General features: G+C 36.3%; 1 protein-coding gene across 9 annotated transcripts in view; it reads right to left on the bottom strand.

The window, feature by feature from the left end:
* REV1 (REV1 DNA directed polymerase) overlaps nucleotides 1–23,117 on the bottom strand; it is a 120,859-nt gene that overhangs the window by 36,619 nt on the left and 61,123 nt on the right. For 7 of the 9 annotated variants that reach the window (XM_073239813.1, XM_073239809.1, XM_073239790.1 and 4 more), the window contains 4 exons: nucleotides 16,018–16,170; nucleotides 8,064–8,767; nucleotides 5,160–5,267; nucleotides 3,634–3,750 (listed from right to left, as the gene is read on the bottom strand). In XM_073239813.1, the coding sequence (XP_073095914.1) occupies nucleotides 3,634–3,750; nucleotides 5,160–5,267; nucleotides 8,064–8,767; nucleotides 16,018–16,170 (1,082 nt within the window). Of the gene's footprint in view, nucleotides 1–1,068; nucleotides 1,268–3,633; nucleotides 3,751–5,159; nucleotides 5,268–8,063; nucleotides 8,768–16,017; nucleotides 16,171–23,117 lie in introns of those variants that run through there. The other 2 variants (XM_017657140.3, XM_017657141.3) reach the window with 1 other exon arrangement.

Genomic DNA, 23,117 nt, shown 5'->3' with positions numbered 1-23,117 from the left:
AAAAAGAGCTTCACAACATTACCTCCCTTCTTAAGAAAATTCTACTTTTGGTTTAATGATGCACATTCAATTAAAAACATTCAGGTGTGATCCAAATACCAATTGCTCTAGCCTAAACAGAACAGCTCGCCCATCTCTCAGTAGCCAAATCTAATTTACAGCTTCACACAAAATACAGAGTGCAGAGTCAAAAGAGCCTAGTGACTGCTTGCTACTTTACCTCTTTACCACCATTAGCATCACTAGTAATTGAGAAATAGATTAAAGTACAACTTCATAGGCCTCTTGGGATAGCTACTATTAAGTTCCAGGGAGAATATGCCTTAAAAACATATAGTCCAAAAACACAATCTCAGCCACTGTTCTTTATGAACAAAAATGCATGTGGCCAAATGTCTGGTTTTACACTTTAGGGCTAAAACAACTCCTGATTTCACTGCAGTAACTATCAGCATCTTTACCCAACAATGCAACCCACACAAACATCTCAGGGTTCCAGCACCCATACATGCAAAGCATAAATGCAAATCAAACTCTGAGGATTGGCCTCTTCATGGGGTCAAATCCCACTCATATCAAAACTAAGAACAGCAGAGTATATATACTTTGAGCTATTGACTTCTGATCTAACAAACAAGTTATACTCTGAAAAGTTGAAGACAGAATGCAGAGCAGACTACCCAGTGTTTCTGAAGGGTCACAGAGGCCACATCTTAGTTTAGTAGTCCATTATTCTAAGCTGAAAATCTATAAGTTTCAAGATTGACAGTATCACAGATCAACAGAGGCTACTTCTAAACCACCACCCCTCAAAAAAAAAAAAAAGAAAAGAAAAAATAAAGAGTAGAAGCTTGAAAAGCCATAACCAGCTGCCTTTCAAAGGTGTAACCATGAGTTATGTGTTTAAAGTTGGGGAATTATGTGAGTTATATTTGAAGGGCTAGTTAAATAATCTAAGTCACTTGTCTTAAAAATTACAGGAAACCATGCTTGAGGTGGGAACGGTGTCTGGGTCCCTGCGCTCCCAATGCCCTGCCTGAGAGGTGGCTCTTCCCTGGGCCAGCTGACCTTTTCCATAGTGCAGCAGAGTGCGTGGGTCCCTCCACGAGCGAGTGAGTTGCTTCGAGGGAGAGCCAGGGAAATGCAGGGACACACTGTCCTCACTGGAGGGCAAAGTAGAGAACTGCTCAGCGAAACTTGACAAACTAGACGGGCACATGGAGAATGTGGAGGAACGGTTGGAGAAATCAGAGGCCAGGACCCAAGTCTGTGAAAAAGAAATCGCTGAGAATAAATCTATGGCTAATATGATTCTAAAAACTGTTGTTCTTTAGAATGAACACTGAGGTTGTTGAAGGGATAGGGAACATCCACATCCTGGAATCCAGGAAGTGATAAAAGGCCCCAACAATAAAATCTTGAATATTTGATGGATTGCCAATAATGAGACCATCAGTGACAAACGTCACTGCTTAGCCCTGCTCAGGAAGCAGCTTCCAGAGGAAGTTGTGGATAGAGAGCCCCTGCTTATGCTGGTCTGATTAGACAGAGAGTCTCCAAGTATGACAAGTAAGAGCCCAAAGTCTCCATAAGGGGTAAAGATGCTGTTTGTTCTGACACTTTGCCTAGACAGACAAGCCAAAACATCAGCCAAAGGTTCTAATTCCGAAATTGACCCTCAATATTTTATAATTTAGTGTCATATCTAATAAGGACTCAGAGAAAGAAAGATCAGGGACAGTAACAAGAGAAGAACAAAGGCCCTGAAAAAAACAAGTTTTAAGTACAAGTTTAGTTACAACCAAAACTTCGTAATAAAGGACAATTTATTCACTTTATACACAGCAAATATTTGGTAAGTTCCCAATGAGTCAAAGGCTTAAGACATAAAAGTGAAAGACAAGTTAAAGAAAGGATGTAAAAGATGCAGTGTTGTATTCAGCTTTTCTAGTGACAGGAAAATCTATTTTTGGAAGCTTTCAATGGCAAGTGAAATTTCAGTATTTCATTTACTTTCAGGTTTAACACACACATGTAGAACAAAGGAGATGTGACTTATAAAAGGTCATTGCAATGTTAGAAAATCCAGTGGTTAAACTGATGAAGACAATTAGGTAACCAATGACAGTATTCTGTTAAAATAAAACTCATCATGGTTAGAGCTTTTGTGATGGAAGGAAAGAGTAAGACTAGCTAGCTCTCTGCTACTCCCAAGGAACGTGTACCTACCAAGAACAAAGCTCTAGATATTGCCTGCTGACATGAGATGCGTGGCAAACACAAGATCCCACCCACTGGAGAAACTTGGAGCCCTGAGCAACTGGGAGATGTCATTGAACGGTGTGCACTTGGTAAAAATACCAATTCCTTCTCTCCATGTTTGGTTAGTTTTTACGGAGTGTCTAGTATGTGTCAAGTATTGTGCATTTCCTTCAGTTACTTATTTGCTAGAACTTAAGATTTCCATCTTTTTAGTAACACCACACACAGAAAACACAGAAAGAAAAACCAACCTACCATAAGGCCACACTACCAGTACTTAGGGGACTGCCCATGCTGTCAGACACCGCAGCTCCTCAGACTCAACAGACTCATCATAAGCTGCCACGGTTTACTCACGACACACACAACACTAAAACCTCAAACTCTCTTACAAGATTTAAAGACCAAGAAAAGCTTTGGGAAACCTGGAAAATACAGGTACAAGTGAAGCATAAAGACATATCTGCAATTATTTTCTTTTGTACTCATACCCTATAAAACAGATGATCACAACCAACAAAAAGACTGTAGACAAAAAGGTCCTCAGATACGTCCACTGGCTTTCCTTTTGCCTTAAATTTACTGAGATCATTTCTAAAATAAGCCCAAGGTTGCATGACTAAAAACTAGATACCTGAAATCACTGGCATGCCTTCCACTCCACTAGCTCTCTAATTTCTGACTACTTCTCTGAAAAATTAAAAAAATTTTTGTCTTTGTATAGTCATCCATCGGGGAAGTGATAAATGACAAAGAATTTTAATCTCTAAGGAAATATTTCTCAGGGAATTTACTCGGGGCGGGGGATGAGATACACGAAAATCTTAGTATTTGTACTGTGATCACTATAATTTATGATTTTTTAAATCAATAGCCAAAATATTTAAAAGCTAAAGAGGCAAGAAAATGTTTTTCTCATATGAAACAGATTCAACAAAATAAGGGAAGAGACTGCTGGTATTTATCTTCTTAAGCCTTACTGTTTCTTATTCCGCTGCCTCATACAAATCATCAGCATGAGCCCAGGGGCCAAACAACTAGTAGTTACCTCCTGAGTCTAGAGGTTTCCACAAATGACGTTCATGATTGTCATTCCCAATCTATATTTACACAAAGTGAATTAATCACACCTTATAAAAAACATTCTTCACTTTGACCCAGGAAAATACCATCCAATTCAACAGAGCATAACTATAAACCAGTCATTTGCATTATTCAGATTTTACTTTAAGATGTCACTGACTTCCTTAAATCCCTTGAATGAAAAAGCTAATTATTTCAACTCTTTCATTTCTAGAACACCACCAAGAGCAAAATCCAGAAGTCTTCAATAGGAGCTCAATGACTTCAAAGAGAGCTCATTATTTGTACCTGCTTTGCCTTTCAGGATTTTATTCTGGTAATACTGCCACTCCAGCTGAGGGTTGGCACCAGGACGTAAAGGTGCCCTTCCTGTTCCTCTGTTACTTGTGACAGCCACTGGTTTTCCTATGAAGAAATGAATAAAATTATGTTTAAATCTTGGTACAGGAATGTTAACAACACTGATACATAGAAGAAAAATTTTCAATTTTTGAATGATATTTTTTTCTCTAGCTTTTTTCAGTCATTAATGTATAAAGCAACTAATACCTTTAAGGATTATTAATGACAAAGTCTAAGTCATGTAAATTTCCCAGCACCCCCAAAAAAGCAAACTATTTAAGACAATTTTGATATATTTAAGTCAAATGAAATGCAATATTATGACTTAGCTTTCCATGGTTTTTGTTTGGTTTCCTACAGTAGAAAATAGGCAAGTCAGATCCTAGATTCAGATTGGTGGGGTGAGGAAGAGACAGAAAAATGAACTATATCTAGATTTTTTTTGTATTTCTCATATCAATAAAATAGGATTAACATCTCAACTAATATTTTAATTTTACAACCAGAGTAACAAATTAAATATACATGCAGAAGAATCACAATCTGATCTACTACTCAGTTTTTGGTTTAGTTATAAAACCTTTCATGTATCCTCTCCTTGTGTGTGTGTTAAGTTACAAGATAACTACAACTTAAAGAAATGGCATCGATAATTCATATACATTTTAACTGAATGCATTTATTGTGAGGACAATAAACACAAAACAGTAAAACTCCAATATACCAAGAAGTAACTCACAGGCTAAGATTAATTCTTTAACATTCTAAACACTCCTTTCAGAGCTGAAGCAGCAACTACTCATGACAAAATTAAAGCCCTGGGATTAACCCAGCAGTTCTGTGCCTTCCTAAGGAAACAGCTGACTCTAAGAAGAAAATGCTAATAGTTAAATTTTCCAGACACACAGAAATACTGAAAATTCCAGAATATACGTTTTAAAAGACACTGAGTAGCTCACGAGTATCTACAATAGCTCACGTATCTGAAATTCCAATGAAACAAAGACTGCACAGATGACAACATCTCTTGGCAATATTCAGTAATACAAAATTATGCTAAAACCAAAAAGTTGGAATGTTCACAACCATCAGGGCAATTTAATCAATTATTTATTCAAGAGAAAGCACAGTGACCCAAGTCACATATAGTATCATAAAATTTCCACTTATTCACAAATAGTAAATCTAGATAAAAATACAGAAAATACCCAGTGCAGGTCCCTGCCTACATTCATCTTGGACCACAGATCCTTCAGTGGCACAGGATGACTCCTCCCCAATGACATGTTCTCTACAGGGAGAGAAAACTTTTCTCATCTTGCTACATCTTTCTTGATAAATGCAATCAAGAAAATCTGGAAGCAGGACCTGATTCTACCAAGGAAAATTAGAATAAATATTCCTTAAAGAAGTATCTCTTAGACTATATAACAATATATCAACTTTCTTAAAACTTAAACAAGAATACAGACCTTTGAGATCTGGTCTATTTCGTATACCCACTGATACAAAGAAGCAATCCATATCAACATGCATTATACAGCTCTGATGTCTGGGTGAACTCAATACTGACATATTTCCTAGAAGGAAAAAGAGAATGTTCAAACCCAAAATTAATTTTTAAAATTAAAAAAATCAGGTTCTGTTCATTTAAAAATAACATTTTCAAATGCTTACAAGTAGAATGAAGTCTTAAAATATATAGAATTTATTATTTCTATCACCTCAAAGGAAGTCAAATTTCAGTTTCTTTGGCATTAAAAGTAGTTCAGAGATAAATTTAGTTTCCAAACATAATGTAAAGTCAATTATTAAGAGGCCATGTTTTCCTAGACTATATTCTAATAATTGCCTCTAATTAAGTTTGTCTAAATTCTTCTCTTAAAATTATCTGTGTGAATATTTTATAGAACTGTATAAAGGTGTTTTCATTTATTTAGTTACATGGAGCTACCAATAACTTTATATGATCACCATTGCACGCAGTCTACTAACATTCCTTGACAAAGTAACAATAAAAAATGCTAATTATTGAATGTTTGGTAGGTATTAAGCAGTTTGTAATAAATGAGCTGCTTACCTGTATTAATTTATTTAAATTGTTACCACACTATGAGATAGGTAATCTTATTTTCCCCATTATACAGATTCATATTTTGCCTAAGTCATAGAGCCAGTAAAAGGCTGACCTAGTATTCAATCCCACGCAGTCTGACTTCAGAGCCCTCAAGCCATCACACTGTTGCTTTAAATAGATACTTTAAAAAGTCTATAATAAAAAAAACTGTGTATATGTATTTATGTATGTGTGTACACAGACACACACATATATACATATATAATGACATTTTTCTTCTTAAACCATTAAATACTATTAAAATTAGCTCTGCAGCATATATACCACACTTTGGAGGTTTAAGGTGAGTGTTCCCTCCTAAGGACTCTAATCACTCTAAGCTGCAGATTAATTCCTTAGGGCTATTTTAACTCAAATCCAGCTACAACCAGAGCTCTCTTCTATGGAAGTCTCATCCTAAGCCTTTTTCCCTGGTCTTCCAAGTCACCCAAGTCTGGGTAATAAAAACTCTTGAGCTTGTAAAAAGTTCTGTTCTTGTAAAGGAGTTTTCCTATTTAAGAATACTAGTACATTGACCCTTGAACAACTTGGGTTTTAACTGTGCAGATCCTTATACATGGATTTTTCTTCAGTAAATATATTGTAAAAGTTCTTGAAAATTTGTGACAATCTGCAAATCATTTTCTCTTCTTTAGCTTACTTTACTGCAAGAATACAGTCTAAAATACATAAAAAAATGTGTTAGTCAACAGTAGGCTATGGGGAGTCAAAGTTACATACAGATTTTCAACTGTGCGGGGGAGCCAACTCTGTTAGGGGCTCAACACCCCTAACTCCCATGTTGTTCAAGGGTCAACTCTACTAAGGGTTGGTTTTCACAACAGGCTTCCAAAAACCAACATTTACTCCCCAAAAGGTTCATACTACTCTACTCACTGACCTGGGATGGTGAGAGCATTTACCTCGTTCTCACTACATCCAAGGCACTAGTCTTTGCTCACACCATCTTCCTTCAGCTCACAGCCCCATGAAGTGAGCATCATGAACTGTCTGCCACTTAGCTGCTGAGAGGAAACTGAGATCTGAGAGTGGAACTAATTTGCCCATGGTCCTGGACCCTAAGAGTGGCAGAGCCAGGATTTGGACTCAGACCATGTCACTTAACTCCAAAGCCATGTACTTCCTTGCTACCCTATTCTCCATATAACCTCAAGAAATTATTTGTAAGTCTGTACAGTTATAATGCTGCTGTATAAAAGTATTCTATACATGTAACATAAACAACCTAAAATAACAGCTTTAAACCATCAAGTAGTTCAGAAAGCATATATAAAATACCTACTGAATGCTTTCATACAATATAAAAATTTATCATTTTATTCCCATTTGTGGAACTAATTTATAATAGTTCTTTAAAAGCTTTCAAAATTATATGACCTTTAGGTTACAAGGCCAAGGCATGATGTAAGGATAATCTAATACCTACAACATTATTCTGAAATATTTCATAAATAACAAAAAGCATTTAGAAATACATCAAGCACAGCAAAATATTACAGAAAAACCCACACGGAGGGACTGTCATTTTCTAGAACAGAACCATGAGTTTCTCTCTGTACCTCAGTTTCTGCAGCTATAAATTAAAGGGCAATATTAGATAATCTCTGAGATCATGCTCCCTTAAAAAAAGAAAATTATATATAATCTATAAAAAGCAACTAAAACTTCAACCAAATACTAATCTATGATAGGCAGAGAAATACAGCCTGTTGTTGGTTTTGTTTGTTTTTGATGCTAAGTATCAAAAAACAAAATACAATTTCATTTTTATGTAAAAATACTTAATCTAAGTTTACCACCATAATTACAACAGCTATTATATCAAAGTTATTTCATTATTTTGAAAATCATTATGATGCAAGCTTGTAGGAATTGAGTTACTTTTACAAAACCAATTCATTCTTACAGGAGCTTAAGCACTGAATACAGTATGTTATATTTTACACAGTTCAAAACTTCACCAACTGGTAAGATCTACATGAAGGATGATCAGAATACCATAGTTGTTACTGTTTAAAATTACCTAAAGAACTTCTTAGCCACATTTAAACCTAGTTTTGTAAAAAATACTCTAATAAATATGAAAGTTTTCTATGTTATATTTCTGTAACTTACATAACTTGATATTCCTGAAGACTTTTACAAGAGGTTAGCATAGATCAGAAAAGCAATGAGAGTTTAAGAACAAAATGATCAAGCATGTTTGTTTTTTAAATAAACAATTTTAGTAAGTATCTACCTGTGTCAGTTACAACAAGTGAGGACCTGCCTGTTTTCATTTTTTTTAACTTTTCTCTTCCTGGAAAGATACCACTACTTTGTCTTTGTAGGGTATTGACAAACTCTGTCAATTCACACTTCCACGTTGATATGTGATGCAGTCTTGAACGGGAAAAGAAGTCTGAGATAAAATTGCAGTCTGAGGGTCTGGAGGGCATTGAAGGTGCTGCCTTGCTAAGAGTAGGTCCTGAAGAAGTGCTTTTTGTGCTTGAAGGCCCCTGAACAGTGGAGTGGTGAGCGCCATTTATTCTAGTGTGACTGTGCAAAGATGATAAGGGGAAGGAATTAGTTCTGTGTGGACTCCGCAAAGCATCTGTGCTTCTAGGGCTCTGCTGCAGCTGCTGCATGAGGCAGTCTCTGAAGTCCGTGCTGTTCTCAGCCTTCTCCTCTTGGATAGAGTCTGGAGAAAGCCTGCTGGCAACACTGTTGCCCATGGGCACCAAGCAATCCTGGGTCTTTAAGGCACCATTAGAGCTATGAGTGTGTCCATTAAAAATGGCAGAGCTGTCTCTGTGATGGGGAATTCCATTTTGTTTCCTTCCTGGAAAGAGCTGTTCAAGCTCCACAAAACTAAAACCATTATTTGCATCTTCTTCATTCCAACTATTTGTTCCATTGACTCTGACTTCATTTTCTGCCTCAATCTTCTTAATTATGTGATTTCTAAAGCAGGGAAAAAAAGGATTTAAGTTGATAATGTCTGTGACTTCAGGACTAAAATAATTTTTCATTTAAACTTTGTCTTAGTGACACTTCAATATCCCTCTGATCAAAACTGAAAAAGTAAGCCATAAATTTTATATTTTGTCTTCCAATAAAAGACAGTTCTTTCCTAAATCAGGGTAGTATGGTAACTGGGAAAATTCTAGAACATTAACAGCCTTTTAGTTTCTTTTTTAAAACTTCAGACACTCCCAATGAAGAAATACAACAGAATCACCTTCACGTTGAAGAAAACTCAGAAAAACTATTTCCAATTACTTTTCCCACTAAAAATTGACTGCAATCTGTGAGCTCTAACTACCCAGTTTGTAACACAGTGCCTGGCATTTACTATGTAGTCAATAAATGAGGAGTTAATATGAGTAATTCCCATAAAAATGGCTAAGAAACCTTACTTGAATTCTTATTCCTAGCTTTAATTTTAGTTTTATGTAAGGCACTATTCAACACATTTAATCCAACACTGCTACAATCCTGAGGTCAGTTAGTTTCACTAAGGGAACACTGACAGCCTATATTTATTAAACCATCAGTGGGACCAACTGTTGTACACAAGTAGATAAAAAGAACCAGGTCAATTTGTATGCATAATTCAGTAAAATTTATACCTGGAAAAATGAGGATGCTTGCCCTAGTATCAAGGGAAATGGCATTTCTTTTCTAAGAAAAGCATATTTAGATGTCAGGGTAGCCCAAGGCAAACTGGACCAAGTTTTCTGATGACAGGTTTATAAATGCAGGACCTATGACAAATGTTATGCTAAATTCACATCCTGGCTCCTTTAGACATTTGCTTGGTAATGCTCTGTTAATAAAGACAAAATCTATTTCCATTCACAAGAATCATCTAAGTAACAAAAACCAGAATTAGAGAGCAGTAATTCATTATACTTAGAAACATCCATGGCATTAATTCGATTATAGTTCAAGCTTCAGATGAGGGTGCCACACATAGTACCAAGGCATTGGTGAGATGACCAGTGTCACCAGATTTAATTTAAAATCCCTCATCACAATGCCAGCAACGGTATCTTATTAGTAATAACAATCTGAATATATAGTAAAGGTACACTTGAGTCAGATGCAAAACATCACCACCCATTTCTGGGTTCACTCTGGCTGACAATCTCATGGGATGACAGCCTACTCTGAGTAGGTCCAATCCTCAGATGACACCAGTGAAAAGGAAAAAGAAGACAAACTGGAAATGATTAAAAGGAAAGAAAGAAAACCTAATTTGTTACATGTAAGAGAAAACCTGGCCCTAGAGATAAAGACAAAGCAAGAGAGCAAAAAGTCACAAAAAGATTTTCCAAGAAATATATAAAATTTATTGAAGATAACCAAAATATAAAGATCATAGGAAGCAACAAAAGTCAGAAAAGTCTTACATCTAGTTTTCTGTGTTACAAATATTAAGATTTTTACATGTATACTAGCAACATATGTAACAAATGCATATATTGTCAAGGCAACACATTGCTAATATACATTCTTTCTATACTATATATTTTTAGAATACAAAACAGGTATTTACAAAGTAGCTATCCTGGAAATACACACTGGTAGATATACATTTATTACACAAAATAGTAAATGTAGTAAGTAAAATCTACTAGGTAAATTCATCTTAAAATTGACTCACAGAAGAATTTCAAAAAACACATACTTTCTACTTTTATTAGGGTGGATAAAAAAATACGAAGTTATGTGTTTGGAAAGGTTTTCTGATATTACTTGTACCCCTTGGCTGTACTAAAAAAATTTAAAGTTTGAGGTAAAAAGTATTAAACAAGATGGCGGAATGGTGTGAGGCAGAAACATCCTCCCAAAACCACACATAACATGAAAATATACCAAATACAACTAATCCTGAAAGAGCAACAGGAAAGAAGACTACAACAAACTACCTATATCTGGGGATAAGAGAAGACCTCATGAAAAAGGGTAAAGTATCAGAGCTGTGATCCAGCAGGACCCGAGCCCTCCCCCTACCCCAGCTCACAGGCGGGAAGAAGAGAAATGGAGCAGGGAGGGAGTAGAAGCCCAGGACTGCTAAATACCACCCCAGGAGATCTAATCCGGGAGCACGAACCCACATGGCCTGGTGCTCTGGAGATTAGAGAGGTTGGAAAGCAAAGACAGGCAGAATACTCAGAGATAGAGATTGCAGCCGCTTTTGGAAACAGGTACCCACAACCAGCTGCTCTGGGACAAAAGAAAGGTAGGCACTTTGAAAGAATTCCCAAAAGTAAGAGGGGGAGCTAAAGGGGCAAGGATTGCACAAAGCTTGCTGCTCAAGAGAAAGGACAGGTGAACAAAATTGTCTCAGTGCAGAGTCCAGCAGGTTGGGAATTTTCAGAACTTCACACAACTCACCCCATGGCTGGCAACACAGTGCTGAGGCCCACTACTGTGATAGGCAGACTGCCGCTCCTTCCTCTTAGCCAGCATCAATCCACAAACCTGCTGCCCCAGCCATCATGATAGGCCAGCCAGAGGAAGGCCCCACCTACACCAGCTACAAAGGCATAACGTAGAGGATCTTCCCTGCCTGCTTGGCGCAATGGCCTTGGCAGTAGAGGCAGGCACTGAAGCCAGAAAGCAAGAAAGAGCTCTTTCCTCCCAGCAGGCACCGGTGCCTCTCACCTGTGACCCTATCACTGCTCCATGTGCTGGGCACCTCCAGAGAGTAGAGTTTCTGGGCACTGAGGGTGCCGCCTACACAAAGTTGTTATTTCAAGAAAATCATTAGAAATATGAAATGGCAGAAGATTCTTGTACAAACCAAATTCCCTCAAACACCAGAATGAGGGCTAAGTGAGACTGAAATCATCAATCCTCTTGATAAAGACTTCAAAATAAAAATCAGAAACATGCTCATGGAGCTACAGAAAGATAGTCAAGACCTCAGGAAGGAATTCAAGAAACAGATAGAAACTTTGAAAAATACAGTATCTGAAATGAAACATACAATGAAGGGGTTTAAAAGCAGATTAGATGAGGGACAAGGTAGAAGAGACAGGAAATGAAACATGAATTAGAAAACAGGAATACAAAGCAGCAAAGGCACAGAGAGAAAAAAGCATCTCTAAGAATGAAAGAATAATAAGGGAACTGTGCAACCAATCCAAACAGAACAATATTCGCATTACAGGGGTACCAGAAGAAGAAGAAGAGAGAAAAAGGGATAGAAAGTATCTTTGAGGAAATAATTGCTGAAACTTCCCCAATCTGGGGAAGGAAATAGTCTCTCAGGCCATGGAAGTCCACAGATCTCCCAATACAAAAGACCCAAGGATGACAACACCAAGACATATAATAATTAAAATGGCAAAGATCAAGGACAAAGACAGAATATTAAAAGCAGCCAGAGAGAGAAAAAAGGTCACCTACAAAGGAAAACCCATCAGGCTATCATCAGATTTCTCAGCAGAAATCTTACAGGCCAGAAGGGAGTGGCATGATATATTCAACGCAATGAAACAGAAGGGACTCGAACCAAGAATACTCTACCCAGGAAGATTATCATTTTAAATTTGAAGCAGGAATTAAACAATTTCCAGATAAGCAAAAGTTGAGGGAATTCACCTCCCACAAACCGTCTCTTCAGTGTATTCTGGAGGGACTATTCCAGATGGAAGTGCTCCTAAGGCTAAATAGCAGTCACCAGAGAAAATAAAACCACAAGAAAGGAAGTAAACCAATTAATTACTAAGCAAATGCAAAATTAAATCAACTACCCACAAAGTCAGTCAAGGGATATACAGAAAGTACAGCATATGACACCTAATGTATAAAGAGTGGAGGAGAAAGAAAAAGAAGGGAGGAAAAAACAAATCTTTAGATTGTGTTTGAAATAGTGTACTAAACAAGTTAAGTTAGATGGTTAGATACAAAAGAAGCTGCCCTTGAACCTCTGGTAATCATAAATCGAAAGTCTGGAATGGCAATAAGTACATATCTATCGATAATTGCCCTAAACGTAAACAGACTGAATCCACCAATCAAAAGACACAGAGTCACTGAATGAATAAAAAACAAGACCCATCTATATGCTGCCTCCAAGAGACTCACTTCAAACCCAAAGACATACACAGACTAAAAGTGCAGGGGTGGAAAAAGATATTTCCTACAACTAATAAGGAAAAAAAAGCAAGGGCTGCAGTACTTGTATCAGACAAAACAGACTTCAAAACAAAGAAAGTAATGCAGACAAAGGACATTACATAATGATAAAGGGGTCAGTCTAACAAGAGGATATAACCATTATAAATATCTATGCATCCAAACATAAGAACACCTAAATGTGTGAAACAAATACTAACAGAACTAAAGGGGGAAACAGAATTCAATGGATTCACTTTAGGAGACTTCAACACACCACTCACTCTGAAGGACACCACTCACTCTGAACTAGACAGAAAAATAAGTAAGGAGACAAAGGCACTGAACAACACACTGGAACAGATGTACCTAAAAGACATCTACAGAACACTCCACCCAAAAGCAGCAGGATACACATTCTTTTCAAGCGTACATGGAACGATTACAAGAATAGATCACATACTAGGCCACAAAAAGAGCCTCAGAAAATTCAGAAGAATTGAAATTGTAACAACCAGCTTCTCATACCACAAAAGAACTAGAAATTGTGCAAAGAAAACAAAAAAGCCCACAAACACATGGAGGCTTAACAACATGTCCCTAAATAATCAATGGGTCAATGATCAAATAAAAACGGAGATGAAGCAATATATGAAGACAACTGAGAAGGGATTTCTTCCTGAGAAAAAAGAATAAAGCTGGGGGATTACCCTCCCTGACTTCAAGCTCTATTACAAAACCACAGTAATCAAAACAATTTGGTACTGGCAAAAGAACAGACCCATAGGTCAATGGAAGAGAACAGAGAGCCCATATATAAACCCAAACATACATGGCCATTTAATACATGATAAGGGAGTCATGGATATACAATGGGGAAATGACAGCCTATTCAACAACTGGTGTTGGCAAAACTGGATTATTGTCTAACTCTATACACAAAAGTAGACTTGAAATGGATCAAAGACCTAAATGTAAGACATGAAACCATAAAACTCTTAGAAGAAAACATAGGCAAAAATCTCTTGAATATAAACATAAGCACTTTTTTCCTGAACACATCTCCTCAGGCAAGGGAAACAAAAGCAAAAATGAACAAATGGAACTACATCAAACTAAAAAGCTTCTGTACAGCAAAGGACACCATCAGTAGAACAAAAAGGCATCCTACAGTATGGGAGAATATATTTGTAGATGACATATTCGACAAGGGGTTAACATCCAAAATATAAAAAGAACTCACATGCCTCAACACCCAAAAAGCAAATAACTCGATTAAAAAATGGGTTGACGATATGAACAGACACTTCTCCAAAGAGAAAATACAGATAGCCAACAGGCACATGAAAAGATGCTACACATTGTTAACACATGAAAAGATGCTACACATCGTTAACTATCAGGGAAATGCAAATTAAAACCACAATAAGATATCACTACACACCAGTTAGGATGGCCAACACAGAAAAGACTAGGAGCAACAAATACTGGCGAGGATGCAGAGAAAGAGGAACCCTCCTACACTGCTGGTGGGAATGTGAATTAGTTCAATCATTGTGGAAAGCAGTATGGAGGTTCCTCAAAAAACTAGAAATAGAAGTACCATTTGACCCGGGAATTCCACTCCTAGGAATTTGCCCAAAAACAAGATCCCTGATTCAAAAAGACATATGTACCCCTATGCTTATCACAGCACTATTTGCAATAGCCAACATATGGAAACAACCAAAGTATCCATCAGTAGATGAATAAAGAGGAGGTGGTATATATACACAATGGAACATTATTCACCCAGTAGAAGAAAGCAAATCCTACCATTTGCAACAATATGGATGGAGCTCTAGGGTATTATGCTCAGTCAAATAAGCCAGGTGGAGGAAGACAAGTGCCACATGATTTCAGTCATCTGTGGAATGTAACAACGAAACAAAACTGAAGGAACAAAACAGCAGCAGACTCACAAATTCTAAGAGTGGATTAGCAGTTCCCAAAAGGAAAGGGGTGAGGGTGGGAGAAGTCGACTAAGGACATTATGATTAGCACACATAATGTAGGGGGATCTCAGAGGAGGCAGTATAGCATGGAGAAGACAAGTATTGACTCTATAGCATCTTACTATGCTGATGGACAGTGACTGCAATGCGCTGGGGTGGGGGACTTGATAATATCGATCAATGTTAATAACCATAATGTTGTTCATGTGAAACCTTCATAAGATTATATATCAATGATACCTTAATTTAAAAAATTTTTTAGGTAAAGTAAAAAACATTTGAATATGCTTGTAAGTGAATACAAGTTAAAGTACGAATGACAACAACAAAAACTACAGAAGGTAGTGATATCAGATCTTCCCAGGTTAATTAGACTCCTGGTCTTTTGGAAAAAATATATCCAACTCCCAAAGCAAGCAATTTAATAAATAAGGCGAAGGCTAATGATAATGAGCTACCTGATATACAAGTTAAGACAACACACCATTAATTGTGAAACCAATTTTTCCAGGATTATTGCAATTAAAGCTTAAGTCAATATGTAATTTTTAACATCAGCCACAAGAAATCAAGTTGAGTTACCTCTAACTCTGTTAACACTGAGGGTCATCAACTAAATTTTCATTGATACAAAGTATTTATAACTTATTCAGAATTATTATGGAATTTTTCCAAAATAACCTAAAAATGTCAACCTTTTTATTCTTTCTATATATAGGTATACACAACAAAAGTATATCTGGAGTTTCAGTTCAGTTTTTGAGAAAGCAACATTCTATAGCAAATTACTTGAGTGGAACTAATTTTCGAAAAATCCATGGGAAATTTTATTGCTAAGAATTTAAGATCCATAAATTAAACATGGGATTCTAAAAGGACTGGACAAGCTTGCTTATGAAACAGTCATGATAAAAATAATTTTTTAGGTAAGACACCCACACAGATATTTCAACATGTTTAATACATATGAATGGCCAGGTTTTAGATTCGTTTCTAACTTCAACACAGCAGATGCTGTAAAAACTATAAAAACTACAAAAACCTCTGCTAAAAATAGCTTTGTACTATTCCCAATCCAGACAAACTTACACCCTGTTGTTGAGCTGTTTGGCTATATTGCTTGGACCAGGCATGGGATCCTCAGGTTTGCATACAGGATTAAAATTGAGACCTTTCTGCACACTGGACTGCTTGGTGTACAGCTGATATGGAATGTAGGAAAGGAGACGTCCAGCTTTGATGCTGAAACAAAAACAGAAACACCAGTTTTAAGAGTTCAATACTTGGGGGCACAAAGCTTCATGAAAAACCAATGTTCTTATAATGATGGGAGTATTTCCCCAACGAGAAGCTGTCTGTTTTCCTACTTCATTCTTTCTCCCTGTTTTAGTGGCCCTAATACAATATAATTGTACTTAAACTCTTAAGAATAAGACATCTTGCCCATGAAAAGACGGTTATCTGAAATTAAAAATTAACAGTCAACACTCTTACATGAGAAAAAATAACAGAGTAGGATAAGAAAAACTGCAAGCACAGAGTTATAGTAGTCAGTGTTTTAATCATCATGATGTTAGCATTTAGAACTCTTCCCAATATACAGTTCACATAAACTCATCAAGACTCTCTCAAATCCCACCTCACATATTAAGTTTTTTTAAATTAAATACAGTGGATGAGGATTCCCAATTTCCACAATTAATGTCAGGTCTATTAAATGTGAAAAACTGTAAAATGAAAAAATAGGACAACATTAAAACTTTAACTTTAATAGTAACAAATAATTTATACAATTTTTATGTGTGTAAGAGTGACGGAGACAGGCTACCTGAGGGTACGAATTCCAAGAGGGCAGAAACTATCTGAACTCCTCTTCCAGAAGTTCACTACATGTCAAACATCACCCGCAAAACCCAGGGGGGAACACCAGCACTTTACTAGGTGGTTCTGGCACACTGACACTCTCAAGCATTTATTTCCTTCTGTACTTCAGAACTAAAACAAATAGACTAAGCTGTCTTAAGCTGACTTTTGCTTTCTAATTTATACATGGTTATTTTATCTTTAAAAATACTGTTTTCAATTCAAATTTAAAAATAGCCAACCAATATGCTAATATCCACATTTTGGCTTTAAACCTAAAATACACACTAAGTCAGTCATCCTTTAACTATTTAGGATTTATAAATTAATTAATAAAATGATAAATTTAATAAAATTAGTAAATACAGACTAAAAATACTTTTCTTATTGTCTCATAAACCCAAGAGTTTTGACAGCTTTATTTTCTCAAAGGGCACTCCACAAAACTTAAAAAAATAACCATGTGAGAAATGACTGGCTGGCTTACAAAATGATTTAAAATGCTATCAACAATTGTGAATACAGGAAAACATACTGATGATATATCCTAAAAATGTAACTATATAATAAAAAAGGACAGACTATGTCCTTTGTGTAATTATGTCAATATATATTTAGTAACTCTGCCCAGAGTACGTTAAACTATATCCAAATGCTAAAACCACTAAAGTATGATGAGAAAGGAACAACACACTAGTGACATTTAACCTTACATAAACAGTTAGCATCAGGTTGAAAATTTTATCAACATTACAGAAAACATTATTCACCTATCAGAATCAAAATCCCAACTTACTCTTTATCACACTAACTTTTCTTCCTTTCCCAGCTGGTCTCAACTGCCTGTGGACTATGTTCTTCCTAGAGTGCTACCATCTTAGCTGCTCCTCCACCCACAGAGGTACTTAATACCTAAAGGAGAAGCCTAACGTTAGCCTTCTACCCCTTTCATTTTATGTAACAATAACTATGGGATAAGCAGAGATTGAAATTATGCCCAGTGTGCCCGCTGCACAACTGAAACTAAGACCAGTGCAACCAACAAAGAAAATGCCCTATGATCATGCTCACTGCCCAACAGAATTCCAGGGTGAGGAGGCTTTAGGGTCAACAATGATCACACACAAGGGTAGCAGATCTTGTCACAACTCCTAACAAGAACCATGTCACCCAGCAGAATTTTTATGCTAATATAAATAACTAAGTCCATGGGGAATGATATGAGAGACCCAATTTAAAATACTGCAGGTCTCAAAATCAAATATCCTCAGTGATACCAACTAAAGGGAATTAAAGCCCAATGCACCACAGTAATGTTAGACAAGGAATTTTTTAAATTTGAAGCCCAAACCATTATATATCACTTGTACATTCCTAATTGTCCCTGGTTATTCATTTACCTATTTATATATGGACAGAAACATTATCTGAAGTGTATTTTAAAAAAGATCTTCTTTCAAAAATTCTCTCAGGGATTAATTTTCATTTCTAATTTTATAGCTTATGCTAAGGGCAAAGACTATATCTACATTTTTCTACCATTCTTCTTACAAAAAAAAAGAGCCAAGTAACAAAATCCATTATTTCAAAACCAAAAGAAGTTTCACTTTACCAGAAGATAGTTTATTTAAATATCGTGAGCTTTTCCATATATACTGAAAACATATTCTGATACATATATGGAAGAGTTTGCATTCTATACAATGGGTCAAACACATATTCACTGCAAATTAAATATTCATCTCTTTTGGGGAGTCTTAATTCTTGCTTTGTCCTATAGCCCCAAGTTTTCTCTTAGATAAAACTTCATAAAATTTTGTATCTAACAAGTCTCTAAATCATTTCCTATTTCTATCAGCAGACAATGAATTTATAGCGACAGCTATAACCAGACTCTGGGAAATTTTACAAAAATTAAGATACAACTAAATTGCTCCATTAATTTCTATTTCAAACTTTTTATTACAGCTTGCAGCAACATCACTGTCTTTGTATGAAACAATTCTGCACACCAAATGTTTTTATGGTTCTAGTCAATGTCCTGATCATACTTAGAAAAACAACATCTAACACTTGCATACATATCTGGCCATCCATTGAGGCACCTATTTTCTTCCCTATTTAAAAGTTGACTTAAGGTAAGAAAGGATATAATTATGTGCTAAGAAAGAAATGAGCTGTTTTTTTGCCTTTTATTCAATTATTAAGCAAAAATCATCCTGATGCATTCAAAACTAAAATTTCATTTGTCTTACCTCCATTATCTAAACTTTCCAACCACCCATCAAGACACTAGGAGCCCAGAAAAGGAAATTAACAAGCATAGAAATATGTACAGGACTCCTTGCTTTTCCTGTACAGGATCCAGACTGTTATTCACTAGATACCACAAGTTTAAGCTATTCATTCTTTAGCTCCTGAAGACCAAGAAATATATTTTCTAATAAAACACTGCATATAAATCACTGGGAGGTAGTCTGAAATGTGTGTGTTGGTTAGTTAGCCAATAGTTTTAGAAGAACTCTGTAATGCTGTGAGAGAAAAACATAAATAACATCAAGACTAATTTTTAAAAAAGCCAAATCTACATCAGAAACTATGAGATCTTTAGAGCATCATGAGTGTCTGACAAACAAGTAACATACGCTCTGGGAGCTGAGAGAAAGGACAGACCCTGACTGGGAATCAGGTGCTCCCAGGAGAAGACCCCATTGAGCTGAGAGAAACAGGAATGGTAAATCACCACCACCTCTCAACCTGCAGCAGACCCAGGTGATCACTTAACAAGGGGAGGCAGGTTCCCATGCCACAAAGGCTTGACAAAATGAAAACAACAAAACAAATCTGGCTGTAGTAACTCAAGACAAGATTTTAAACTACTCTCTGCATCTCCTCAGACTCAGTGAGGATTCTCATCAACTATTCTACACTGTAAATCTCAAAGTAATCCAAAGCCTACAATTGCCAATGGCAATAAGTACATACTTATCGATAATCACCCTAAATGTAAATAGTCTGAATGCAGCAATTGAAAGACACAGAGTCACTGAATGGATAAAAAAACAAGACCTGTCATATATGCTGCCAACAAGAGACTCACTTCAAACCCAAAGACATACACAGACTGAAAGTAATGGAATGGAAAAAGATATTTCATGCAACTAATAGGGAGAAAAAAGCAGGAGCTGCAGTACTTGTATCAGACAAAATAGACTTCAAAACAAAGAAAGTAGTAAGAGACAAAGGACATGACATAATGATAAAGGGGTCAGTCCAACAAGAGGACATAACTGTTATAAATATCTATGCACCCAACACAGGATCACCTACATATGTGAAACAAATACTACCAGAATTAAAGGGGGAAATAGAATGTAATACATTAATTCTAGAAGACTTCAACACACCACTCACTCCAAATGACAGATCAACCAGACAGAAAATAACTAAGGAGGCAGAGGCACTAAACAATGTATTAGAACAGATGGACCTAATGGACATCTAAAGAACACTCCATCCAAAAGTAACAGGATACACATTCTTTTCAAGTGCACATGGAACATTTTCAAGAATAGATCATACACTAGGCCACAAAAAGAGACTCAGTAAATTCAAAAAGACTGAAATTATACCAACCAGCTACTCAGACCACAAAGGTATGAAACTAGAGATAAATTACACAAAGAAAACAAAAAAGCCCACAAACACATGCAGGATTAATAACATGATCCTAAATAATCAATGCATCAATGACCAAATAAAAAGAGATCAAGCAATATATGGAGACAAATGACAGCAATGATTAAACACTGCAAAAGTGGGATGCAGCGAAGGCCATGCTAAGAGGGAAGTATATTGCAATACAGGCCTACCACAGGAAAGAAGAACAATCCCATATGAACACTCCAAACTCACCATTAACAAAACTAGAAAAAGAAGAACAAATGAGGCCCAAAGTCAGCAGAAGAAGGGACATAATAAAGATTAGAGTAGAAATAAATAAAATTAAGAAGAATATAACAATAGAAAGAATCAATGAATGCAGGAGCTGGTACTTTAAGAAAAGTAACAAAATAAGATAAACCCCTACCCAGACTTACCAAGAAAAAAAGAGAGTCTACACACAGAAACAGAATCAGAAATGAGAAAGGAAAAATCACTACAGACACCAAATAAATTTTAAAAAATTGTGAGAGAACACTATGAAAAATTATATGCTAACAAACTGGATAACCTAGAAGAAATGGACAACTTGCTAGGAAAATAAAACCTTCCAAGGCCGATACAGGAAGAAACAGAAAATCTGAACAGACCAATTATCAGCAACAACATTGAATTGGTAATTAAAAAACTACCTAAGAACAAAACTGCTGGAACAGATGGTTTCACTACTGAATTTTATCAAACATTTATTGAAGACCTAATACCCATCCTCCTTAAAGTTTTCCAAAAATTGGAAGAGATAGGAATACTCCCAAACTCATTATACGAGGCCGCATCACTCTAATACCAAAACCAGGCAAAGACACAACAAAAAAAGAAAATTACAGACCAATATCCCTGATGAACATAGATGCAAAAATACTCAACAAAATAGTAGCAAACCAAATTTAAAAATACATCAAAAAGATCATCCATCATGATCAAGTAGGATTTATTCCAGTGATGCAAGGATGGTACAACATTCGAAAATCCATCAACATCATCCACCACAGCAACAAGGACAAAAACCACATGATCATCTCCATAGATGCCAAAACAGCATTCAACAAAATTCAACATCCATTTATGATAAAAACTCTCAACAAAATGGGTATAGAGAGCAAGTACTTCAACATAATATAGGCCATATATGACAAACCCACAGCCAACATCATACTTAACAGCAAGAAGCTGAAAGCTTTTCCTTTAAGATCGGGAACAAGACAAGGATGTCCATTCTCCCCACTTTTATTCAACATATGTCTGGAGGTCCTAGCCTCGGCAATCAGAGAACACAAAGAAATAAAAGGCATCCAGATTGGCAAGGAAGAAACTAAGCTGTCCCTGTTTGCAGATGATATGATGTTGTACCTAAAAAAACCCTAAAGAATCCACTCCAAAACTACTAGATCTAATATCTGAATTCAGCCAAGTTGCAGGAAACAAAATTAATACACAGAAATCTGTTGCATTCCTGTACACAAACGATGAACTATCAGAAAGAGAAATCAGGAAAACAATTCCATTCACAACTGCATCAAAAAGAATAAAACACCTAGGAATAAACCTAACCAAGGAAGTGAAAACACTTATACCCTGAAAACTACAAGACACTCATGAGAGAAATTAAAGAAGATACCAATAAATGAAAACACATCAGGTGCTCATGGATAGGAAGAATTAATATTCTCAAAATAGCCATCCTGCCTAAAGCAATCTACAGATTCAATGTAGTCCCTATCAAAATGCCAACAGCATTCTTCAATGAACTAGAGCAAATAGTTCTAAAATTCATATGGAACCACAAAACACCCCAAATAGCCAAAGCAATCCAGAGAAGGAAGAATAAAGCCGGAGGAATTATGCTCCCCAACTTCAAGCTCTACTACAAAGCCACAATAATCAAGACAATTTGGTACTGGCACAACAACAGACCCATAGACCAATGGAACAGAATAGAGAGCCGAGATATAAACCCAAGCATATATGGTCAGTTAATATATGATAAAGGAGCTATGGCTATACAGTGGGGAAATGACAGCCTCTTCAACACCTGGTGTTGGCAAAACTGGACAGTTACATGCAAGAGAATGAAACTGGATTACTGTCTAACCCCATGCACAAAAGTAAACTAAAAATGCATCAAAGACCTGAATGTAAGTCATTAAACCATAAAACTCTTAGAAGAAAACATAGGCAAAAATCTCTTAAGTATAAACATGAGCAACCTTTTCCTGAACGCATCTTCTTGGGCAAGGGAAACAAAAGTAAAAATGAGCAAATGGGACTACATCACGCCAAAAAGCTTCTGTACAGCAAAGGACCCCATTAGCAGAACAAAAAGGCATCCTACAGTACGGGAGAATATATTTGTAAATGACGTATCTGACAAGGGGTTAACATCCAAAATATATAAAGAACTCACACACCTCAACACCCAAAAAGCAAATAATCCTATTAGAAAATTCACTGAGGATATGAACAGACACTTCTCCAAAGAAGAAATTCAGATGGCCTACAGGCACATGAAAAGATGCTCCACATCGCTAATTATCAGGGAAATGCAAATTAAAACCAGAATAATGGATCACCTCACACCACTTAGGATGGCCCACAAAGAAAAG

The sequence above is a fragment of the Manis javanica genome, chromosome 1 (assembly GCF_040802235.1).
Source record: "Manis javanica isolate MJ-LG chromosome 1, MJ_LKY, whole genome shotgun sequence".
Lineage (NCBI taxonomy): Eukaryota > Metazoa > Chordata > Mammalia > Pholidota > Manidae > Manis > Manis javanica.
This window is presented reverse-complemented; position numbering and strand designations above follow the sequence as displayed.